This window comes from Mesocricetus auratus, unplaced genomic scaffold (genome assembly GCF_017639785.1).
Source record: "Mesocricetus auratus isolate SY011 unplaced genomic scaffold, BCM_Maur_2.0 Super-Scaffold_100004, whole genome shotgun sequence".
Classification (NCBI taxonomy): Eukaryota; Metazoa; Chordata; class Mammalia; order Rodentia; family Cricetidae; genus Mesocricetus; species Mesocricetus auratus.
Genome location: NW_024429189.1, coordinates 21,806,347 through 21,831,300, shown reverse-complemented (window position 1 = coordinate 21,831,300; position 24,954 = coordinate 21,806,347). Strand labels below are relative to the sequence as shown.

Sequence of the window (24,954 nt, the reverse complement as noted above, 5' to 3'; positions counted from 1 at the left end):
TCTGATCAATGACTGAAGTTTTATTAAAATGAGGAGCCGTTTGTTTTTTTAAGTTATGCAAAGCAAGTGTCTGTTACCTAAAGAGTCTAGCATTAGCAGAGGTGGGTAAAGGGGATACAGGGCTCTCTGTTCTCTGCAACTTCTCTATGAAAATATATTCTAAAATGAAAGGTTTATTTTAAGCGATAGCAACTATTTCTCTCTAAGGTAACTTGGGTCACTTTTATTTCTTTGGAAGTTCCAATATTAAAGACTTGGATTCTGGTAAGGTTGTGAATGTAAAATACGGCTGTAGTGCAGAGATCTGTATGCAGAACGGGTATGTCTGATTGTAGCTTAGTGGTTCTTGCTGGCCTTCTCTCCCCCACCTTCTGTTTCTCCTGCATCCACAAGCTAGTTCCGCATTTATGTTCCCTCAGCCAGTAAGCATGGATAAAAGCAAGTCCGAGCTTAACCTCCAGGAAAAGAGACATGAGTCCAGCATGGTGCCTCCTCTCAGAGGGTGCATAAGGTGTGTGCTGGGAATCCACATTTGGGTGACAAGTGCCCATGAAGACTTTAGTGGCAACTGAGCTAGCCTACAGGGGAGCATCAGCAACACCAACCTGGAGGCGATTCACATACGATTGCAGCACAAGTGGGAGTTGAGATGACAGTATCGAAGGTGCAGTTCCACAGTGAAGCCGATGGATATGGGGCGTTTGGGGAGCAGGGGGCTAAAGCCTTTCAGCATAGCACCAGGGGAGCTGGCGAATAGGCCTAGGGTGGAGCGAGGGGAAGCTGGACAAAGAGAAGCTTTCTAGGGCAATCCAAACCAGCAGCACCTTTCGTTGCTACACTAAGACTGTGCCTTCACTCCTTAGAGAAACAACAAGATCTCCAGCCTAAGCTTTTTCTCCATCTTCACTCCTACCAATTACAGTGGCTTAGGTGCTTCCTAAAACTACAGTAACACTGAAAGAGATGTTCTAGCCATGAACACTGATGCATTTTTGAACTTCTGTAGGTATTAATACTCAATAATGATTTTTTTTCTTAGGCAATCACGCAAAAGACAATGGGTTTTCATCCCTGCAAAACAGTGAGAAATGATTTTTATTTTTTGCTCTTACTCATAGGAAAGTCAGCTATTGTAGAAAACTGCTCTAATTTTAAAACTCTTGTGCTGAATCGTGCGATGTTCTTATCAAGGAGGCCGATGAGTTGTTTTGTTTTACATGTTCTGACACCATCATTTATGCTTCAGTTGGGGCCAAGAATAAAGAGGCATCTGAGTAATTTTTATTGATGTAGTATCTATCCCTTGGTGCTTTTCTATAAAGAGGAAAATGCCAGTTTTCACATCCTGAATCTTCTGCATTTGCTAGAGGTGGATGCCTGCATGATATAGCTGCTGAGGTGAGGATGGGCTGACAAAAGAAATGGAATATTCCATTGTGTGAATGCTTCCATAGCATCCTTCAGGCAGAAAGTGATACAGCTGTGTTTCTGGTCACTGATTGGATCCTGACATCTATTCCTTCTTGCCCTGGATTTCTGCATGTTTCAGCACCACTAGGTCATGTGTTCTTCCACCAGGGACATTTCTGCAGGCTGTGGAAAGCTCTCATTGAGAGGTAGAGGTGCTGTGGTGCTATTGCAACCAGTGCTTGAAGGAGCCAAAAGCTCAGCTTGACGTCTGCTTTCTGTTGTGAGATCTAAGACACATTTGTGAACATTCTGTTATATTAGCTTACACATGCTTATTCATGTTCCATGCATGTGTGGATAGATTTAAAGACAGCACAATGTCTGTCCTAGGCTTGCAAACCCTTGGCTGTGACAACCATGCCATCCCCTTTGTAGGATTATGAGCTGTTCTCATCTGCTACAGAGCAAGTTGGATGTCAGTTTAGGAGATCAGTGACAGATGGAAGGTGTGTTTTAGGTCGAAGTGATGTGCATTTTATATTATCCATAGCATGTGTGAAATTGTACACATGAAATACAACATATTAACAAACAGATTGGTGGCAGGTAACAAGTGTTAGTGTTCAGGCATCTGTACTGGACTGCCCTTGGGGTTCTGACAGGATATGCCCTCAGCTGCAGCCACTAAGAGCATCACCTGTGCATATTCACTATGTTCCCTTTTAAAAGGGCCCTACCCACCTCCCATCCTCCTCTTTCTCTCTCTCTCTTTCTCTCCCTCTCTCTGGCTGTTCCCCCCTCTCTCTGCCCCTCTGTTCTCTCTCCTGCTGCTCCTGTCCCTGGAGGCCAGTCTCCTCCCTCCCTCTTCCTCTTTTCATGATCCCTTTCCCTAATTAAAGAACCCCTCTGCTTGAACCCTGTTGCATAGTGTCTTTCTCTTGTGCACTTTTTCTTAAATTTCAACAAGAGACTGACTGGTTAGGGCCCAGCTTTGGGAAAGGCCTCCTGGGCACAGGGCTGAATACTTTGGTCTGTCTTCCTGGGGCATCTTAGGTTTGTCTACAGCTTATCTTGTATTTAAGAACACAGTATCTAGCATGCATTTGTACCATACAGGTGGCCTCCAGCCCAAATGAGTTGTACCTTGTTCACTCTTCAGTATTTGATTACAGACTGTGGGGGCATTGTAGCTGTCTAGCTCTACTTTGGGTGGAGGCTGTAGTATATTTTGGGGTGTTTCACTGGGAGATGTAGTATGAATTTTTAACTGTAGCATCTTTCCTTCCACAAAACTAAGTCATCCTGGAAGCCAGAGAAAAGTATTTACTTGTATTTTGGCCCTCAAGTTGTTTTATTACTGCCTGTATGTCAGGGCTCACTAATGTATGCGATATACCCATCTGATTAGCAAAACATATGAGGAACTAGGGTAGCATTGCATCTGTGATGACAGTAACCAATGAGGCAACTTTTGTAAGTTATTCAGCTGTTTCTCTGTAATGGGCGATGCCTGTACTTGGCTTTGATTGGCTGAAGAAAAACAGTGGAACCATTTCAGCAGAAAAATACTGACGATTTGAATCTTTAGCAAAATTAATGGCAGCTAGAGGAATTCCCAGCTGCACATGTAACTGGAAGTGCTCAACTACTCAATTAATCAAGAATGGATGAACTCAGTGAAACACAAAATTTAATCAGTTTTTGCAGCAGTAGAGTTGAAAAATTGCATGCAAGCATTTTTCTCTATTGACTGCAACTCCAAGTGGCTGGTGCGATGCTCTGCAATACTGGGGCAATGCAAAGTTGTTTTTGTACTTCCTTTCCCCTCGTTCTCCTTCGTTCTTACAAATGTTTATTGTCACCTCACATTGGGGATACGAAAATGAAGAAGATACCCCAGCTGCCTGTGAGCAGTTGCTCAGCATACGTGCAATTCAACACAACTTGTGAGACTGGAGAGGTGGCTCAGCAGCTAAGAGCACTGGCTGTTCTTTCTGGGGACTTGTGTTTGCTTCCCAGCAAGCACATGGCGGCTCACAACTGTCTGCAACCCCAGGGGCCCTGATGCCCTCTTCCGGGTTCCACGAGCACCTGCATGCATGTGGTACACATACATATATTCACACACATAAAATAATAAATGTATCTTTTTGAAAGAAAATGAAATATAAACTAAGAAAGATCTATATCGAGAGAAAAGTTAGAACTTAGCTCTGAACTTCCTGGTGGCTAAAGTGGAAACCAAAATATAAATAATATTGTTGTGATATTTTCCAGAGAGAGATAATATGCCAAGGTATATGCATATTTAATTTTCGTTATCTCTAATTCAGGCTTTTAGTATTACCAAGCATTTTCTTTATTTAGTAGTCTGGGTACAAGTTGGCTGTACTTTTAGTCTTTCATTTTTTTTGTTTGTTTGTTTTTATGTTTTGAGACAAAGTCTTGGTATGTGGCTAGACTGTCTTTGAAGTCATGATCCTCCTGCCTCAGCCTCTTGAGTGCCGGGGTTACAACTGTGTGCTGCCACCACTCCTGACTCAGCCTTCGGTGCCTTCAAGAGCATGATCACAGGAGTTTCTGCAGGTCCCTTTGTGAACCCTCCCAGTGCCCTCATGTGTGAGGGGTTTCTACTGTGGAGTTCTGAGGTGAGCTGAGGCTGACCATCCCTTGAAAGACAGGTGCTGGTGTTACCCGCCCAGAAACGTGTTTGCAGTCTCCTGTATTCAGAAAGATGACTCTTCCCTGACACAGTTCTTGCTAAAGTATGTGTGTGCTCTGCCAGTGAACATCTCGTTTTCACACGCTGCATCTTTGCATCATTCCATGCGAGTTGGAGGAGGTTCTGTCAAGTAAGTTCCACTTTGAAAGAGAGCGGTAGACTGTTCAATAAAGCCAAGCTCCCTGGAAGCACTTGGAAACAATGAAGGCTTAATTGAGGAAAGCCTGTGTCTCAAATTCTTACTCGTACTACAACCCCCAGCCTCCACTTACAGAGACATTTTGCTTGTCCATCACTGTCAACTCTTTTGCTCTTTGGCTATAAATAACTTCTGGAACAACTATCAGGACACATTTTGGTAGCAATTTTCAAAACTCCAGTCACATTTTTTAAAATGTCCTTCATGATTTTTTTTTAGCAAGAAGGAATTTTTTGTTTTTACTCATTTTAGTCTTGTTTATAATGGATAGTCTTGCCTTGGATTCACATGACTTACATTGAAAAACCTTTTCACAAAAATATCGAAGTGGATAGTGATGATTAAGCGGACTCCTTAGATGAACAATTCAACATTTTAAAACCTTCCCACTTCTGCATTTCTTGAGTTAGTGCTGATGTGTGTTTCCCTGTCTCAACTGGACAGCACAAGATGAATTAAACAGCAATAATAGTTCTTGGTGGATTTAAAACAGTTTTTGAAATTGCACAACAGGGCTGGTGGTTCAAATCTATAATCCCAACCCTTGGGAGGCCGAGGCAAGAAGATTGACGATTCAGGCTAACCTGGGCTATGCAGTGATTTCAAGGTCTGCTTGGCTATATGGAAAGACCCCATCTTAAGAAAAAAATTTAAGACAAAATACCAAAATATCTTTAAGGTGAAAATGACCCAACTTAAAAATGTGTGTTTCCTTATCTTGTCCTATTTAGTCAACTACTAAACTTTGCACACACTCGGCAGTGGATAAATTGCACAGTCCCCAGCATCCTATCGAACAGTTTCATATGTCCTTTGGCAAAAGTTTCTGGTTTCCTTCTTCCTCTTTTCCCACTGCCAGCATCCTACTAGCCTCCCAGACACAGTCTGCTATGGTCTTCCTGCCTCCGCTAGCGTCCTCTCATTCAAGCTCTGCAACTGAGTCAGGTACAGTCGGTCCACTCCTGACTGCAAGGACTCATGCACACCCTTTCTCCTGGCTTTCCTGGTTTGCAGCAAATCCCATTTATTCTTCTCTGCCATTTTATTTGCTGCTGCTCCTCAACACGGACGTCTGTACTTCTCTTCCTGCAACACGAAGCCAGGGCCTTTGCACACCCGGCCCTACCTTCTTGACTTGGCAGCAGCAGAGCATGAGAGGCAGACAAGGCCCTGTCTTCTCCACAAGTCGTCTTTGGCTCAGAATCCCTGACTCTGCTTTCCTACAATACAGTAGATCTTGTTTCTTTCTTTTTCTTCTTTTGAACACCATATTTCAGCACTGAATTGGTCTGTTTTGTGAATATGTTTCATAGCCTCCACTTGACTGTAAGCTGTTAAAGGGCAAGTAATATGCCTTGTATTTCTTTAGAATCCATGATTCTCACCCTCCCACATTCTGACCACAGAAAATATGGCCATATAAAGCTGATGCCATCTCCAAATTTCATTTTAACCAATTCCTTTTATTGTTCCTAAATTTATTACTGAGCATTTAATTTTGTTAACACTTATTAATTTAAGCCTTATACCTCTATTGATGTTTTAGAAAAAACTCTAAAACAGTGAATTGACTTCACCAAAGAAACAAAACAAACAAACAAAAAATAACAAGCCTCAGCTACCCCTTTCCTCTGTGTTGGGGCTTCCACCAAGTTTACCAGGCTAACTCTGAACTTTTGCTATCCTCTCACATCAGACCATGCTCATTTTGGATGTATTAGCAGTAAATGAAAGGCTAGGCAGACGATCATGTTTAGTAGCGACACTCTTGTCTTTAGTAATATCTGTGAGTCTGATGAGAGTGTGTGCCTTAACCCCAGCAGCTCTGCAGGCAAAGGTGGAAGGGTCACCAGTTAGAGGTCAGCATGCTGAGTTCCGAGCCACTCTGGCCTTTAGGGGAAGACTATCTCAAAACAAAACAACCAAACCAAAAACAGTTGATTGCATATGTTTGGTATCAGTTCAAATGATTGTGAGTTTATTCCAGGGGTTTGGGGAGGGATGGGTTTAAACTGCCTTTACCCTCAGGACCTGCTAATCCATCAATGCTACAGGAGCTCTGCTGGGCCTGACTAGTAGGCACTTAGCAAGAGCCTTCCAGGGGATCAGCTAGGGTTCACCATGCTGTACTGGCTTCATGACCTTGGGTATACTGCATAGCATCTCTAAGCCTCGTTCACTTCAATGCGGATAATAAATTCCACTCTCGAGTTTCTGTGGTGGCTAAATTAGACAGCATCTGTAAAGTCTTGCCTTCTCATCAAAGTTTCATTTCCTGGCTCCAGAGGTTACAGTAGTAATGAGTTCTTTTCCGTCAGTGCAATGAAGGCAAACACAGACAACACAGAACAGCAGATAGGACAGAAAAGCAAGGTTTGCTGTGCACTGCTCCCCTGTGAGCCAACGGGGGGGGGGGGAGGCCCCAGCATTGCCCAGGGACACCATGGGCTTGAACCCTCCAAACTTCAGATGGGATCAGTAATTGCTGATAGCATGTGTAATGTGTATTCTTCCTGCCAGCCGCTTCTACCGCAGTTAGCAGCTTGAGTACGGCTGCTGTCTCAGCCCCCAAATAACACACAGGACACTGTACTAATTATAAGCTGTTGGCCATTTGCTTGGTTTCTTACTGGCTAGCTCTGACTTAAGTACTTAACCCATAATTGCTAATCTGAATATTTCCTTGTGGTCTTTGATTACCTGAGGAAGGGTCCACATGTTGCTTCTCCCTCGTCCTTTATTGTGACTGACTCTGCCGCTGTTTTCCAGACTCCTCCTCGACTCCTAGTCCCACCTATCTTGATTTCCTATTGGCCAACAGTGCTTTATTCAACAACCAATAAGAGAGACAGATTTACAGAATGACAAATCCCATCAAGTGTGAGTGGGCATTGCAAAGTCTGTGGAGGGTTGGCCATTCTGCAAGAAGTGCTGTGACTTGGAATATATGTCCTGTGACATGAAGCTGCATTCTTCCATGGAAGAAACTAGAAGTAGAGATATCAGTTACCTGGAGGGGATTTTGGTCACCAGATGGTGTCTATGAAAGGAACCACCACACCTTCAGGAATTGCAGTATTTCTAATTTTTTTTTGAGATTTTACTTATTGTTATTTTGTGTAGATGTATTTGTTGAATCTGTGTACCACATGTGTGTAGTGCCTATGAAGGTCATAGGAGGGCATCAGAACCCTTGGGATTGGAGTTACAGACAGTTGTGAGCTGCCAGGTAGATGCTGGAAATTGAACCTGGGTCCTCTGGAAGAGCAATGTCTTGTTAGGGTTTCTATTGCTTTGAATACACACCACAAGCATAGAAACTCTTACAAAGGAAAACATTGAATTGTGGTGGCTTGCTTACAGTTCTGAGGTTCATTCCATTATAACCATGGCCTGGGACATGGCAGCATGCAGGCAGAGATGGTACTGGAGAAGTAACTGATAGTTCTACATCTCACAGGCAACAGGAAGTGAACTGTCCCTAGACATAGTTCTGAAGACCATTAAACCTAGGACACCACCCCAACCTAAGATAAGGCTTGAGTCTGTTTCAATTTACCTTAGGCCACCTCAGGGCTGATTTTGGAATTAGGGGGAGGGGCTCTAGAGATTATAGTCCAGAGCTTTGTGAGTACCAACCACACACTATTCACTGAGCTACATGTCCGGGACCCCTGCCCTTCAGTTTCATGAAATACCCAGGTTCTGTTAGCTCCACTTGTACATTCTCCCGTTAGAAACGCTGCTTGGTGAAAAAACCATTCCAGGGCATTGTCTTAGGAAGAGTTTTCACCTGTCAGTTCCTAAGGCTACTAAAACAGCATAGGTGTGGGTCAAGTCCCCCTCTCCTGCTTCTTATCTCTTAAAGCAGGGTGTGTTGCTCTTGCTTTATCTGACAGAGGGAGAGTCTTTGAAGACATGATTGCCCTAAGATGAAGCACGCATGTTGTCACTGTGGCTCTTGTCTGACTGTCAAGGAGCTAGACCCTGGTGTAAAGAAGGTTTGATTGGGTCACTCTGTGAACCACTCTTGGGGACATGTGGAAAGGGATCGCCCACTTTCCAGAAGACCAGAGAAGTCCATATTTATAAGACTGAAGAGATGCCTGAGCTGCAGGCAGCATGCCTTGTAGAGGCAGCAGGCAGGATTTCCTCATTGATGGCTCTGCTGAAACTCCGTTAGTGGAGCTTGGGATGCCACCCTTGTCTGGAGACCTCGTGCCGAAGCTAATGTCTCTAGGCCACGCTGGGATCAGCCAAGTGCTCAGCCCAGATACACGCCTGTGTCCCATGCACTGTCACAAGCTGTCAGAGACTTGACCAAGCTGCTCAGGGTGTGGCTGCAGAGTGGATAATTAGCATGGCAACTTGACACTGCTCCTTCCAGCAGCTCTCCTCCCTTCCCCAGCCCAGCCTTGGCCCTCATTCTCATCACCCCTACAGTGATAAAGTCCTTGTTGAACTCACAGATCCTTACAACTTTTATTTCTCTTCAGCTCCACAGAGGGCTTTTTTTTCTTTGCTTGTGCTAATTGATTGAGCAATTAGCGGACGCATGCTCGCGCGCGCACACACACACACACATGCACGCACACACACATGCACGCACACACACATGCATGCACACACACATGCACGCACACACACACATGCACGCACACACACATGCACGCACACACACACATGCACGCACACACACACATGCACGCACACACACACATGCACGCACACACGCACACACACATGCACGCACACACACATGCACGCACACACACACATGCACGCACACACACACACATGCACGCACACACACACACACATGCACGCACACACACACTAATGACTATCAAAGCCATTTTTGTCTATATACAGCAACTTATGAGGTTTTTTGTTCTTTTCCAAATTTTTATGTTGTTGGTTCATTCTGTTTCCAGTTTTGCCCTCAAAAGGTATTGTTTCCCCTTCTTTCTTTGAGTTGTGGAACCAGTAACAAGAGGAAGCCAATTGAGTTGTAAAAGAGACATTGATTGTTGGCCAAGAATAGAAATGTGAAATAATCTTCTCAAATCAACTTTTCAACCCCTGTGGATCATGAAATTATAGCTAGAGAAGAAAAGAACCTAGGTGTGAATGATTTGTTGTCAGCTTGGTGGGGTTTAGAAGCACCATGGCAACAAACCTTAGGGCACGTCTCTGAGGAAGTTTCTAAATTGGGTTAAGGGAGGTGGGAAGACCCACCTTAAATTACGGGTGGTACCATTCATAGGTTGTGGTTCCAGCTGTGGTACCCCACTAAATGAAGAGGAGAAATTGGCCTCTCTGTGCTGTGTAGTGCAATGTGAGCAGCTGCCACACACTCCTGCCACTGTGACTTCCCCACCCTGAAAGACTGAATGCTCAGACTATGAACTGTAGTAAACCTTTCTTCCTTTAAATTGCTTCTGTCAGGTTATTTTATCACAACAGTGAGAGAAGAAGCCAACACAGGGGGAAAGATGGACTAACAAGTAGGGGCATTATTCATGTCACTTATGGGAATAGGTGGATGGGGGTTAGGTTCTGAGCATTTTCCTTCTTTTGTGGTTCTTTCAAGTGGCTTCCATGACAACCGTCAGCTGTCATAGAACTGGAGGGTTTGTCACTTAGCACACAGATGGAATTATCATGAAGCCAGAGGTCATCTGGTAGTCACTTTGGCAGCCATTTTAGAAGGATCCAGCTTTGTTCAACACACCTGAAGACGGACCTTTGACCTGTAGGTTTCTAATCACACAAAGGAAGTAAGGTAGATGTTCATCTTGATTATCTAGGCTGGATTCAAGATGGCAAGGCCAGCATAAAAGCCCCTGCTGCCTGGTTGAACCTGCAAACCTGCTGGCTCACATCTCAGCTTCTCCTTTCCCAGAATGCCTTAAGGGCCGCAGAGAGTACCACCACTCTCACCTCTGACCTGCTTGTCATCACTCTCCCTGGACCTGCGTAGTCAGTTTTGGTTTGCTCCATTGATGGGTCTCTTCAAACTGGCAATCCAAAGAAACATCATCTGACATCAGGTCAGTTACAGCAGTCACCAAACTAGGTAGACCAACCTGATAACTGATTGTTTTTTCCTTTTAAATAAATTGTGTAAAACAGTGATTAAAGGATTTACTACTTCATACTTTACAAGTGAAAATTAAGACAAAACTTTATTTCTAGAACGTGTGTTTATATCAAATCTTTACATAATTTTAATGCAATCATAAGGATAATGTTTAAGGGTGTAGTGTGAGTACTGTGAAGAAGTTATCACTTAAATGAAAATGAAAACCTTCCAACAGGGGTGGGACACCTGGAATTCTAGCCCTCAGGAGAGGGTCAGGGGGTTACAAGTTTGAAGACAATTTAAGGCAACATAACAAATTCTTGGGCTATGTAGATTTTGTTTCTTCCCCACAAAACACAAGCTGAGTTTGATAACACATGGCTATAATCACAGGAAGAGGCGGGGCCAGGAAAACGGTGAGTTCCATGCCACTTTTGGCAACATAGTAGTGAGAACATGCCTGAAAAAAGGGTGGTGTTGAGGATGAACTTACAGTAGGAGCTTTCCCAGCATGCCCATGGCCCTAGGCTTTGTTGCCTAGTTACAGGACACAGTACTTTCATGGTTATCTTAGAGCTATCAGCTAATGTCTAAAACACCAAATTATCATTAACATAGAGATTAATGAAATCCACGAGTTGAAATTTTGGCAGTCTAACTAAGCCCTGGAACAAAGAAGAGATTGATTTGATGGGAAGGTGTGTGTCTTACCACAAAGTCCTGATGTACTAGGCTTGGGACTCAAATACAGTCAGGATCCTGACAAGCTTGGTGCTCTAGCAAGGATCCATGAACCTGATTCTGGAAGGAGATCAAACAGAAGAAAGAAAATCAGCAAGAAAGAGGGAGAGAGGCAATCTACAAAGACAGAAGCTACCTAAAACCTTTTACGTATTTTGTCTTAGAGTGGTTCAGTTACTTCCCTATCCTGAGAAATATAGGGAGGGAAGTCATCAGGAAGAGGCAGTGTTCCTTCTGCAGCATGGAAAGGGACGTTGGGAAGCTACTGCAGGCTCAGCCGAGAGACGCAGATGCAAGTCCATGTCCTATGATCATCCTAATAGTACAAAGACCACTAGGAAATGCTAATAGTTTTCGTACTAAGTTGAAGGTTCACTTGTCTGATGTCAGACAGGAAACTGACATTTTGAGTGTCTCCTATTGCTTGCCACAGTATGGCAGCCATCAGTTGCATGTGATGCTTAACACAGGGACCCTGACAGTACCAGTTAGATGACTGAAGAACTATAAATCCATTATCGTCAACAATAGCAAGACTCCATTCTGCTCTCATTGCATTTTACAGTCAAGCAATTTTAGATCTTCCTGTCTTCTTGCCTTAATCTGATATAATATATGTTAGCTATATCCAGCTACTAAAGTTGCTCATAAAATGGACAGCTTATTTCCACTTCAGAAGGATTAATAAGTATTGGGCTTCTGTGACTAGAGATGGGAGAAGAGAGAGACTGAAAATGGACACAGGCTTCTTTTGAAGTGGTATAAATGGTTTTTATAGTAGAGTGTGATGAAAACTATTATTTCTAATTTCATTAAGTCATTGCAGTGAGTGGGTCTGGGGCTGGTGAGATGACTAATCTTGTAAAGCATTTGTCTTGTAAGCCCGACAGCCTGAGTTTGATCCCCAGATTCCATGTAAAGGTGAGAGACAAGAAGCAACTCCACAAAGTTGTCCTCTAACCTCTATACATGTACCATGACATGCATGAACCCCACCCCCATATCACACACACACACAATTTTTAATTAAATAGTTTAAATGCATTTTATGGTGTGTAAGTTACCATAAAGTTGTTTATTTTGTGTATATACACTTGGGTGTGAATGTTTGGAGGTACAAATTTTGTGGGGTGCACATAGACACAAGGACATCTTCTTTGAACCTCTTCATATTATTTTTTACAGACAAGTCCTCTCACTGAATTTGCTAGAATGGCTGGCCATTCCAGTCATGGAGCTAGAATGAGCTCCAGGGATCCTCCAGTCTCTAACTCCAGCTCTGGCACTGAAAGTGTGAGCTTCCGAGCCCACCTGTTTATGTGGCTACTAGGAATCTGAACTCAGGTCCTCGTGTTTGAAAAACAAATATTTACTGACTGAGATTTCTCCCAATACCCTACAGCTATTTAAAAAGTGGAAGAGGAATGGGGGAGAGGACAGGAGGAAGAGGAGGATGTGGTGGGAGAAATAATATATCCTAGAACTCAGGGACAACCAAAAATTTACTGTTGAAAAGTTGCCAGATCTTAAATTAAAGGAGCCAAGGATTAACTGTTCCATTTCCTGAATTTTCCCCAGGGAGATAAAATATGATGTTCTGTCTCAAGTCCAACAGTAGGAGGCTCTGACTTACATGTAATTAACCTTGCTGCAAAGGGAGGAAATGGACTCAGAAGTTCCTAACAACTTGCCAAAGCCACAGCCAACAAAACAAGATGATGTAAACTCAGTTTGTTTGAACTTCTGTCTTCTAGGCCAGGCCAGGCATCTCCTCCAGGCCGCCCTGTGCCTGCCTTGTCCTTCGCTGTCCCCATTCATAAATGTGCAGAGCCATCCCTCCTTCCCTCCCTCTGTCAGTCTCTCCTTTCCCCAGGGCATGTTTATACTCTTTCATGCAGCTTACATAAAGCATTTAAAATGAATTTTAAAAGAGAAACCAAGTCAACGCCCAGCCAATCGAACATACCCCGCAGTCCAATCTAGGCTTTAGTGTTGGGTTTCTGCTGCCTCTCCAACTCTGAGAGACAGCCATGATGGTTTTTCTGTTCAAAGAAATGTGACTCTGGACTCAGTCCAGAGTGACTGCGGTGACGAAACAGTGGTTATGGAAGTGGGTGTCAGAGTGCTCTCAGGGTTACCGTGTTCTTGCCCACATAGAAGTAAACAGAAGCCTCCACGTATTTGGCAGTATCGAACTTATTTCATTCTGGGGTGTTTACACTCTAGTTCATGACATTTGGAAATATGAACAGGAGTCTTTGAGTTACTTTTTTTATGCTCAGAAATGACTGAATGGCAGGATTTAAGAGTCATTAAGGTAGTCTCAAGACAAAAGCATCTCCGGGTGATGAGGGTAGATTGTTCTCACCTCTGCTCCTGAGGGCAACCTGTTATCTTGAGCACTGCCTTCGTCAGCACATAAGCACCAATAACACAGGGTCCCCCCTTCCCCGGCAAACTTTCTAGTTACTTTGTGGTCCATGCAGCCTCAGTGTAGCCCATGCAACACAACACCTCAGGATGGGTCACCCCACAGCTCTACACAAACTGTCTTCATTCATTGATATTTTAAAAGTGTTTTTTCTCTCTGTCTCTCATTCTCAGTCTGGATTTTATAAATGTGTACATAAATTTGGGAAGCTGGTGTTCGGACAGAACTCTGTTTTGAAGGATTTCAAGGTAGCCCTCTTTTTAGACAGAGGCTCAAAGTCACCCTGCTTTTTATCCCTTTTGTGGCTCCATATCCCCCCCAGTAGATTTTCACTGAGGAATTTAATTATGAATTGGTTAACAAATGCATTTCCTCTATGAAGGGCACTTTGAAAAGTACTGTGTAAGCACGTGGATTTGGACACATAGCATTTATCATAGTGCATTTGCTTTAGAATAGCTACAATAAGAAAAATGGCCACATTTCACACAAGCTACTTTACATGTATGTGAATTGAAAAATTATTGTATTTTAATACTTTTTTTTAAAAATCAACATAGACCTGGGCCAGCAGTAGTAAATGGAAACAAGAAAGCTAATTTATTGTGCTTTTATTATGTGGTGGGTCTTGTAGCATTTTAATATTAAGCATAGCTAAGTCTTGGCCTTGCACTTGCTGAGTCTGATGTTAAATGAAAAGTTTCAGTCATCTAACCCCATACCCTTGTAATAGAGAACACTCAGGGAGGGAGGGCTGTCCAATGTGTCTTTCTGTATTTTATACTATGAAACAGATAATATGTCCTCTTGCAGAGGAGGAGAGTGGTTCAGAGTAACCTGGGAACTAGGAAGCCCAGTATAGAGGCAGTATGTAGAACCTGGACTCACTAGGTTCTCTGAAGGAACCTCTACCTATAGCAAAGCTTTCTCTGTACTGCAAACTCCCAAATAATGGCATGGGGATTTATAATAATTATGAAAGCTTGACCTTTAGGTTGGGCTTGCTTCCAAATAGCTCCTATAAATTAATTAATCCATATTTTTAATCTACACTCTGCCATATGACTCTACTTCAGTACAGTATTGCTAACCTGCTCTGAGTCTGCTAGTGAAAGTCAAGTACCTGGATTCCTCCTCCCAGTTCCTCTCTCTATCTGGAAGTCCTGATTATCTTCTTCTGCCTACCTATTGGCCGTTCAGCTTTTTATTAAACTAATCAGAAGGTGCCTTAGGCAGAGAGGCATCTTTACAGTGTACAAAAAGATTTTCTCACAACATTTCCCCCTTTTGTCTAAATAAAAAGGAAAAGTTTTAACTCCAACACAGTAAAGCTATAAACAATAAGAACAAATATCAGGTAAGAATTACATTCACAGTGTCCAGTCCATTTGTATTTGGCAATTTTGGAGAAATACTCTATTTTCTATCCTACCTTGGTGAGTGTAAAGTTTTGTATCTCATTCACTTTCTATCATAATTTGTATTACCATCATAAAAATATCTTTTTAGACCTCAGAAACATTTCCTTAGATAAACAACTTAAACTCTTATGTCCTTGACTTTATACACTTTACATCTCTCTTTAAGTTTCATTTTTGGGAATTTGGTGATGAAGAAAATGTTGTTACTATCTAGTCTTCAACCCCATCAGAGACCTGAGAAGGTTAAAATATTACCTGAGTAAACAGGAAGTACAGAGCAAACAACTCTCCAAATTATAGAAATGACAGAGCTATCTGTATGCCTAAACAGTCAACCAAGGTTCCTCTGTAATCTTAGGGTATCCATCTTTAGCCTACAGGCCTAGAATATCTGTCAGACTTTTCTGTGAAGCAGGCAATCTGAAGGACTGGTCTACCTTGTCGTGGCAAAGTTCAGCAGTCGCCTTCTTTTGTGTTCTGCTTGTCCAATATGGACAGCTTACTGTCAGCAGCCAAGGCACGGGAAGTTTCTTGCCCAGTGACTAATTTTGCCACAAAGAAAGCAAACTCCATATGGAGGTTCTTCAACATCCACCATCTTTTCTAAATTTGATTAGTGCTGCCAGGAGCAGATGTGTCTCACTATCATGAAAAGCCTTATGTTATTACAGTATCCTAAATGCCATATTCTGTAGATCTCTGAAGTATTTGAAACCACCTCTCTACCTAAAATACATGAGGCTAAATAGGGTTTATTTCTGTCTACACATAATGCTTACTAGAAGTTTGATTGTTATCTTAATTATCCTAAACAGTTTGTAAAAATAGCTTTCAAGAACTAGAACTTTACATTGCATTGTTAAATGAACTGCATAGGTACAGTACCTTAAACAAGAGTAAAAACATATACAGTATAACAAAAATAACCTTAAATTGGTATCAATATACAAAAATCCATACCAATGGAAAATATTTGAGATTAATAGTTATTTTTTTAGTTTAAAAGTAAATTCAATAATCTACCCTTTTATCCTCTTCTTGTATCTCCCCTATTTTCTTTTCGAAAGAGATTCCTGAATCTAACCTCCTTTGTTTAGTTTTTTCCCTAACCATGACCAGTAACAACTTATAACCAACCCCCTTAATGACAACAAATATTTATAAGCCAGCAAATTACCAGAAGCTACCCACTCTACATCTTGGATATGTGGGTGTCATGTTCTCTACAGTGCTTCCTGTTGTCTGGGGGTGATGACATCTTTAGGGAACCCTGAGAAAATTGGGATAATGGACAAAGTCCTGGGAGAGCTAACTGTATATTTTTTGTTTAGCCCCTGTGTGATGGGAAAATGTAGAGGTTATCTGAAGTCTTGGCTGGTGTAGTTTGTGAGGCTGGAGCATCTCAGCTAGCAGCTTTGAAGTTGTTCTGGATAGAGTTTGGAATTTTGTGAGGTTGGATCACATGGGCTACTTGTCTTTATTGGTGTCTGGTCCTTTTTATTTTTGAAAACTCACACTTTTAAAGGTAACATATCTGCATTAACACAAGTATAGAATGTGTGGTGTGTACAAATCAGCTAAAGATGATTTTCTGCCTTATGTTTGAGCAGATAAAAAGCACCTGTCAACTTTATAAATCCGTTTGGATGGCAAAATGTAATGTAAATCTCCATCCATGCCATATGAAAGGATGGCATGGTCGGATGGTGGTGGCGCATGCCTTTAATCCCAGCACTCGGGAGGCAGAGGCAGGCGGATCTCTGTGAGTTCGAGACCAAGCCTGGTCTACTGAGAGAGTTCCAGGGCAGCCTCCAAAACCACAGAGAAACCCTGTCTCTAAAAAACAAACAAACAAAACAAAACAACAACAACAAAAAAAAGATGGCATGTAATAATAAGTCATGAGGACTCTGTAACCAACAAGATTTATCCTGTATCATCCAGTCTCAGAGCTGTTCCCATGTTGAGGGATCCCCATATACTTCACCTGTCCTGAAGTCTTTCCTGGCCTTTTCCCTCATGTCTGCAGCCAAGATCCTCAGGCTGTCTCTATCTCTCTGTCTCTCTCTCTCTCTCTCTGTTTCTCTCTCTCTCTTTGTGTGTGTGTGTGTGTGTGTGTGTGTGTGTGAAACTAACTATGACTGGGAATTGAATCCAGAGCCTTACACATGTTAGACAAAGGCTTTCCTACTGAGCTATAACCCCAGCCTTCTATTTTACTTCTTATTTTGAGTCAGGGTCTTACTAAGTTATTCAAGCTGGCTTTGAATGCACTGTGTAGCCCAGGCAGGCCTGGAATTACATACCTGTGCCACTAACCTACCTCTTGTCTTATTTTGTTTTTACATGTGTGTAGTAGATAGCATGCTCTCTACTGAGAGGCTAGATCTATGGTTTTCAAAACTGGCTGAGTGTGTTTTATTAACCATGCCAAACAAATAACCAGTTTTCTCAGTGCCTCTGCTGCGCAAATGTTACCATATATGCAAATACCATCTTCTGATGCCAGCTTAAGGAAATGGTGGGTTGATGTTCCTGTTGGACATAAAGTCTTCACAGTTGGATTGTGGGGGATTTTTGTTGTTTTGGGGGTTAGTTTGTTTTATTTTGTTTTGTGTGGCAAAGTGAACAACTTTTAAATCAGATCCCTCAGTGTTCATTTGTCCTTCTTGCATGATCACTGAGTGACCTTGGTCATTCCCCAGTCCTTTGGGGATGTCAGGCAGACTGGGTGGTGTTGCTGATTAGAGAGCATCCCGGGTATGGACTTTGCTTTTGGACATCCATATTTTCATTCACAGAGTGTTTTCTGATCAGTGTACACATTAACCCCACAAATGGGCTGCTGTAGAACATTATTTGAATGATGATGAAAGAGTTGAAACTAGAATATCATTTTACTAATGTAGCATGGCTGTGTTGAAGTCTAGACAAATTGATGACATCAAGACACAGGTAAGATTTAGTCCTTATAAACAGCCCAAATTTCCCTTGTCACTTAGCTGCTTAGCATATACAAGAGAGAATGGGAGACAACTTCAGTTCCATGAACAATTGTCACGATGTTCTCATTGCAGTTTCCTTCCTAATCCTAATCTAGTCAACATATTTCCCTTCACAACCTTGCTACCTTCCACACAGCAGAGATGCCTGGCTATGTCTGCTTTAAGGCTGTGGGTGTGCATTGAATTCTATGCCAATGAAAGGAACTCACTCGCCCAGGATTCTGTTCTGACAGTGAAAACATAAGAAGCTACACTTCACCTCACGTGAGCCTTCCATGCTCTTTCTCCAGGGTTCAGCAGATTCCTATACAAGCAGGCCATCGGATTCCGATGTCTCTCTGGAAGAGGACCGGGAAGCGATTCGGCAAGAGAGAGAACAGCAAGCGGCTATCCAGCTTGAGAGAGCGAAGGTGACTTCCCCACTCTTTCTTTTGTTGAAAACTGGCATACCGCTCAGCATCCGACCTCACATCTGCTTTAGGGTTTCTGGTAAATACTGACCAAAAGCAATGTGGGGAAGAAAGGGTTCGTCAGCTTACAACTCCCTGGTGACAATCACTGAGGGAAAGTAGCAGGAACTCAGGCAGGGCAAGAACTTGAAGGCAGGAACTGAAGATATGGAGGAATTCTGCTTACTGGCTTGCTCTCTGTGCTTAGCCTACTTTCTGATACCATCGGGACCACCTGCCTAGGGGTGAGACTGCCCACAGTGGGCTGAGCCCTTCTACACTAATCAATCATTTATCAGGAAAATGTTCCACAAGCTTGCCTACAGGCTAATTTGGTAGGAACATTTTTACAAATGGCATTCCCTCTTTTCAAATGACTCTGGTTTATGTCAACTTGACGTAAAACTAGCCAGCATGGTGTCTCTTTGGAGTATTTGTTTTCCAGCCATCCTAATAAGGCTTTGGATTGCTAGATTCTCTGTTGTATATTCCCCTCACAGAGGTTAGTGGGATCTGCAGGTGCCCATTTCCTGTGAACCTTTGCCTTTCTCTGTTTGAGAATGGTAATGCTTAGTCATTTCCCAACCTTGTAGTGTTGCAATGTCTAGCTGCTGACCTCACCCAGTATTGGCAGGGAGCCTTCTGAGCTGCTAGCCTGAATCCTCTGTCCTTGATCCCTCCAGTCACTACCTAGTCTTTGTTATACACCAAACAGACACCATTGTGCTGTGGATCGTTTCACTGCTTCCTATATTCTTTGGATTCTAGATTTCAGATTCCCACCTCGAGTTCAGTATGAAGTTCAGAAGATCACTTTGTTTGCTTGCTTGTTTGTGAAGGGGTCCATTGCATTGCCCACTCTGGTCTTGAACTTGTGGGCTTAATACAATGCCTGCCGATGTGCACCATCAGACCTGGTGAACTACACAAATAAGAGCAGCAAAGACAGAAGCCATCAGCAGTCAAGATGGGCTTCAGCTCCTCCTCGTCCGGCAGACACGGGTGCAGCATGAAACCAATTGCAGGGTGGATTTTTAGAACCAGAGGAGTTGTTAGAGTTCTCCCATCCTACCTATGTCTAACTTATTTTTTAATAACACAGATCCTTTTTTCAAAATAATTTTCATGCACAATAACAACATATAAGACAGCGTTCGTGGCTAGCCTGTTGTCTTGCTTCCATGACCAGCTCCTATGGCAGGGACCATTCTGACTTCTAGACTCACAAACCCAATTAAAGTTAATTTCCTCCTTTTTTATTTTACGATGAAATCTCTTAGAGACTGAAGCAAGAGAAGAATGGTGCAGATGAATGAGGCATCGGCTCCCACACACTCTGTGCGGTGCTCTCTGATAGAGGGGCAGCTGCATAGTGCCTGGAGGGAACCAAAGAGGGTTGAATTGGGGTCCTACCTTAACCGGTGATATTCCCAATGCAAATAAATAAACCGATAGCAAAGCTGCCCAGGAGCTTAGAGACCTTGTTGCTAGTTCTTGTTTTGAAAAAGTTCTTCGTCATCTGTTTCATTACTGTGTCATCACCTAAATGGTGATGGCAGCACCATAGCCCAGGCTTGTGGCTGGCTTAGCCCCCACAGGTTGCACCTGCTCAGGAGTGCTTGACCAGTAGGCGTTTATATGCAAGTTTTAAAACCAACTGTTAGAAGCCAGGAAGATAACAGGTGAAGAGCCTGCTTGTTAGGTTTAACCCGCAGTGGCCCCCTTTTCCCTGGCAAGACCACAGAGTCAGCTGCGAAAGATCTCAGGTTTTCATATCAGAGGCTCTTTCAAAAAACCTTATTTTCCCCACTCCTCAAGTTTTTAACACCCAGTGTACATTTCCTAGCACATGTTTGTCTTGTATGTATGGACCTGTTCATGTGCGTGTACCCAGGAGTGTGCATATGCATGATTACGTACATGTGTGTGGCGGTCTGGGGTTAATGTGTTTTCCTAACTAATCTCCAACTTACTATTGAGACGGGTCTCTTATTGAAGATGGAGTTCTCCATTTGGCTAGACTGACTGGCCAGTAAGCCCAGGAATCCCCTTGTCCCTGCCTCTCTAGCGCTGAGATTAAAGATGCACACACACCTTTGCCCCCAGCTTTTGTCACAGACGCTGGGGATCTGAATTCAGTCCCTTGTCTGTGTGCAGCAAGCACTTTATCAACTAAGCTGTCTTCCTAGCGCTCCCCAGGCCCCAGTATGCATGCCCTGTATCTCACAGTTGGAGAGTATCTGTTATTGTCTAAATAGTTTGTAAGAGTGGAGAACAAAGCAGATGGCCCCCACCTCTGTCCACCCCTCCCCAGTCCTTTAGGGACCAGTTCTTTATTGGGGATGTTGGAAAGTACCACAGAAGGGAAATAGCTAGGCTGAGAGGAATGAGTCATTCCCAGAGTCACCTCTGCAGTTTTCTGGATGTGGCCTGCCACTATAAAACCCAGCGGACATCCCTCTTTGGAAAGTGATTTCCTCATTGCCTGGAACCATCATTCATCCTGTGACATGTTTCAATATGAAAAATGCTTCTCTCTCCTCCCCTCTCCCTCCCTCCTCGTTCTGCATTCTGTCTCTAGTCCAAACCTGTGGCATTTGCTGTGAAAACGAATGTGAGCTACTGTGGTGCCCTGGATGAGGATGTGCCCGTTCCCAGCACAGCCATCTCCTTTGACGCCAAGGACTTCCTTCACATTAAAGAGGTAAATGTAGGACATACTGCACCCCTTCATCTGCCAAAAAGCTACAGCTGGGGAGCAGCCTGAGCCAAACCACAGGAGAGGAGACCCAAGGAGCTGCCGGTGTGGAGCCTCAGTTAATGCTCCGGGGCCCTACATCCTTTCACCTCACTGAGATTTCCAAGCTAAGCATTGCCACAAGCTTCCAACCCTGGAGCACTCTCAACATTGGCAATGATGCAATGGGTTTTGGACTTTGCACTACACACACATTCTCCCTCCCTCCCATCCTCCCTCCCTCCCTCCCTCCCTCCCTCCCTCCCTCCCTCCCTCCCTCCCTCCCTCCCTCCCTCCCTCTCTCTCTCTCTCTCTCTCTCTCTCTCTCTCTCTCTCTGTGTGTGTGTGTGTGTGTGTGTGTGTGTGTGTGTGTGTGTGTGTGTGTGTGTGTGTGTGTGTTGGGAAACAAATCCAGAGTCTAGTGTATGCTACATAGCCAGCCCATCTGTGGGACTATAGACCCATGGATCTATGAATATAATTTAGGAAGCGTGCATTTCGTAGCAAAGCAGGATCCAGGAGAGACTTTTTACAGACAGATACTATCATGATAGACACTATGAACTGTGGCCTTAAATTGCTAAAGCTAAGAGAGGGCAGGGAACTCTAGGAAACAAGAGAGCTTGAAGGGTTGAGCCATGTAAGAAGGACACGGGTCTCATATATAGAAAGGTATAGAACAAAATAGTAACAGCAGAAGCTTGACTTGTGCTCAGGTATAGTTCTGTTTGGTATCAGGCATTGTGCTTAGCACTGGAGAATGGGCAAGGGACTCTAAGTCTAGGGGAACAAGCATAGGACCTAAACAGGGCTCCTGAACTTGGGTGACAGTTAGGAGGCCTGGACAGTCTATGGGACCTCTTGCAGTGGAACCAGTATTTATTCCTAGTGCATGGATGGACTTTGAAAGCCCATTCCTCCATGAAGGGATACTCTCCCAGCCTAAATACACAGAGGAGGGCCTAGGCCCCACCCCAAATGATACCACAGACTTTGATGATCCCCCCCATGGAAGACCTCACTCTCCCTGGGGAGTGTATAGGGAGTGGGACAGGGGTGGGGGTGGGGGGTGTTAGTGGGAGGCATGGGAGGATGGGAGGGAGAGGGAACTGAGGATGATATGTAAAGGGAATGATATGTAAAATAAGATTGTTTCTAATTTAATTTGGGCGTTGGTGGCACACACCTTTAATCCCGACACTCAGGAGGCAGAGACAGGCAGATCTCTGTGAGTTCGAGACCAGCCTGGTCTACTGAGCGAGTTCCAGGACAGGCTCCAAAACAATACAGAGAAAACCTGTCTCAAAACAAAACAAAACAAAACAAAACAAAACAAACAAAAAAGATTGTTTCTAATTTAAATTAAAAAATATCAAACAGAAAAAAAATTGGATGGGTGTCCTGGCAGTTTACACAGAGAGGAGACATCAGTATGAAGGAAGAGGCAGAACTGGGCACAGAGTGGCATCAGGGGAGGGTCAGCCAGAAGCATCGCAGCATGGCCAGAGGGCAGGAGTGAAACAGAGAAGAGACCCGTGCCAGCGATTCAGGAGATGCAGCTTTCCTTTTGGCTGTGCTGGGATTGAAGTCAGCCCTTATGCATACCAGGCAAACACTATAGCTGAGCTGTTATCTCCAGCCCAAAGATTTAAAAGATACGCCTTAGCCAGAGCAAGAAGATTGATGTCGGCTGCAAAGGGATTTGGAATAAAGCAGACACGTGAGCAGGCTTGTATCGGGAGTAGGAACTATGATGGTGGGCAAAGGGGAACTGGGGGTCTCACTCCACTATGCATAGTAGAGAAAGCGAGGGAGAGAGAAATAAAGGACGGTGGCCAGCTAGGAATGTGGGGTCTCACTCCACTGCATGTAGTAGGGAGAGTGAGGTGGGGAGGAGAAATGTGGGGTGTCACTCCACTGCATGTAGTAGGGAGAGTGAGGTGGGGAGGAGAAATAAGGGATGGTGGCCAGCTAGGAATGTGGGGTCTCACTCCACTGTGTATAGTAGGGAGAGTGAGGTGGGGAGGAGAAATGTGGGGTGTCACTCCACTGCATGTAGTAGGGAGAGTGAGGTGGGGAGGAGAAATAAGGAATAGTGGCCAGCTTTTCAAAATCTCTTGGAATTACAGGAAGTAGGATAAACCTCTAGATTCAGCTTTTGAAACAGAGATGGCAGAAGGGCCAGATGTTGCAGCTGTGGACATGGCCATGAAATTATGTTTGGGAACATTGTGTCTGGGGGACTGTGACCCCTTCAGTGTCTGAGTGGTTGAATCTGTGTCCTTATTTCCACCGAAAGCAACTAAACCATATTCATGAGTTGCCAGAACTCACCAAGGAGAAGCAGCCTTTAAGAGAGAGGGGCATTTTCACATGTTTATGACAGTGACATTCCAACCTTGCAGTGTTATTGCTTTGTGCATTGCATTAGTATTCTAGTTTTTATTAACAGTTATTTTAATTGGACATACCATGTGATCATCAGATACATGTAGCAGGTCACAATGACATCAGAATGGTTAACGCTTCCAGCTCTTTAAAGTTAAAAAAAAAGTTTTCTGAGGTAGAGCATGGCATTTTGAAACATGTATGCCGTCTGCATGTCCAGATTGGAGTAACAATTGCTTGCATCTCCACATAGTTTCTTTGTGTGTGGAACCTTTGAGCTGCCCTGACGGTATTTGATGTGTCTTGCTGGTAGCTTGGGGGGTCTATGAGCTCTTGATCAAGGGGTTTCCTTCAGTGTGACAGCTCCTTTTTCTTTTGTAGTGTAGTTACTGATCTGGTGATCACACTTGGGTCAGAGCCTCTTGTGTTCACGTCTTGCAGATCAAATAAAAAACATCTTAGAAAGAGAGCTTGCTAATCACTTTAGGGAAATCAAAAGCAAACCAGGGAAGGTTGGGGCTATGCTAAGGGGGTCTTCCCAGAAAGGGAGCTCAGTCCCCGGGACACCAGCAACATGGACAGGCATGCTTCTACCAGGCTGAGCCCTTCCTTTCGTGCAATCTCTCAGGTACCAGCACTTGTTCTGGAGAGAACTGAAGCTGGTGACTTTGCACAGTGCCTCTCTCCCCCATGGCCAGAGAAGTGTCATTCACATTGAGGCAGAGGCTCAGTGTTCTGTAGCTGTTTCCCAGAACCACAGCGAACCCTTTTGGGGAGTTGCATTAGCCATCTTAGGCAACAGCCCTTAAGGTCACTGGGGTACAACTTAACAAATTAGTGTCCCAGTGGGCTTGACTTACTTTCAGGAAACAACTGAAGCCCTAGGGAAACCTGATTCATAGTCTGTTGTCCCTGTCACAGTAAATTGAACTCCAAACCTACGCACCAAAGTGTCCAAAAGGGTCCACTTGCCTTTTCTTAATTATAAAATAAGCAGGCCTGTTGTTTCAGGTGTGTTTTCCTGAATTAAAGACAGGAAACTAAGAGTCAGATTGTTCAAGGTTCTCCATCACATCAACTCATTGCTCCTTTCAACTCAGTCTCAGGATGGGCACAAGGCCTGGTTTCTGCAGGAGCTCTGTGCAGAAAGGGCTGAATATGAGATGGTTACTGAGAATTATCCGAGTTACTCAGAATTTCATGTCGTGATGATTCAGTGACCCTTTTGTTCTTCCTTGTCATGATGTCAGTGTTAGAGTTATGTAAATTCCACTGTCCTCTGTGTGAATCCTAGAGCTGGTATGTAACACCACACACACACACACACACACACACACACACACACACACAGAGGAAAAGAGTTTCT

At 43.7% G+C, this 24,954-nt stretch overlaps 1 protein-coding gene across 5 annotated transcripts in view; it reads left to right on the top strand.

Moving 5' to 3' along the window:
* Positions 1–24,954, top strand: part of Cacnb4 (calcium voltage-gated channel auxiliary subunit beta 4) — a 247,654-nt gene that overhangs the window by 182,992 nt on the left and 39,708 nt on the right. For 4 of the 5 annotated variants that reach the window (XM_005068959.4, XM_005068960.4, XM_005068961.4 and 1 more), the window contains 2 exons: positions 18,305–18,424; positions 21,045–21,167. In XM_005068959.4, coding sequence (XP_005069016.1) covers positions 18,305–18,424; positions 21,045–21,167 — 243 coding nt within the window. Of the gene's footprint in view, positions 1–18,304; positions 18,425–21,044; positions 21,168–24,954 lie in introns of those variants that run through there. The other variant, XM_040745343.1, reaches the window with a different exon arrangement.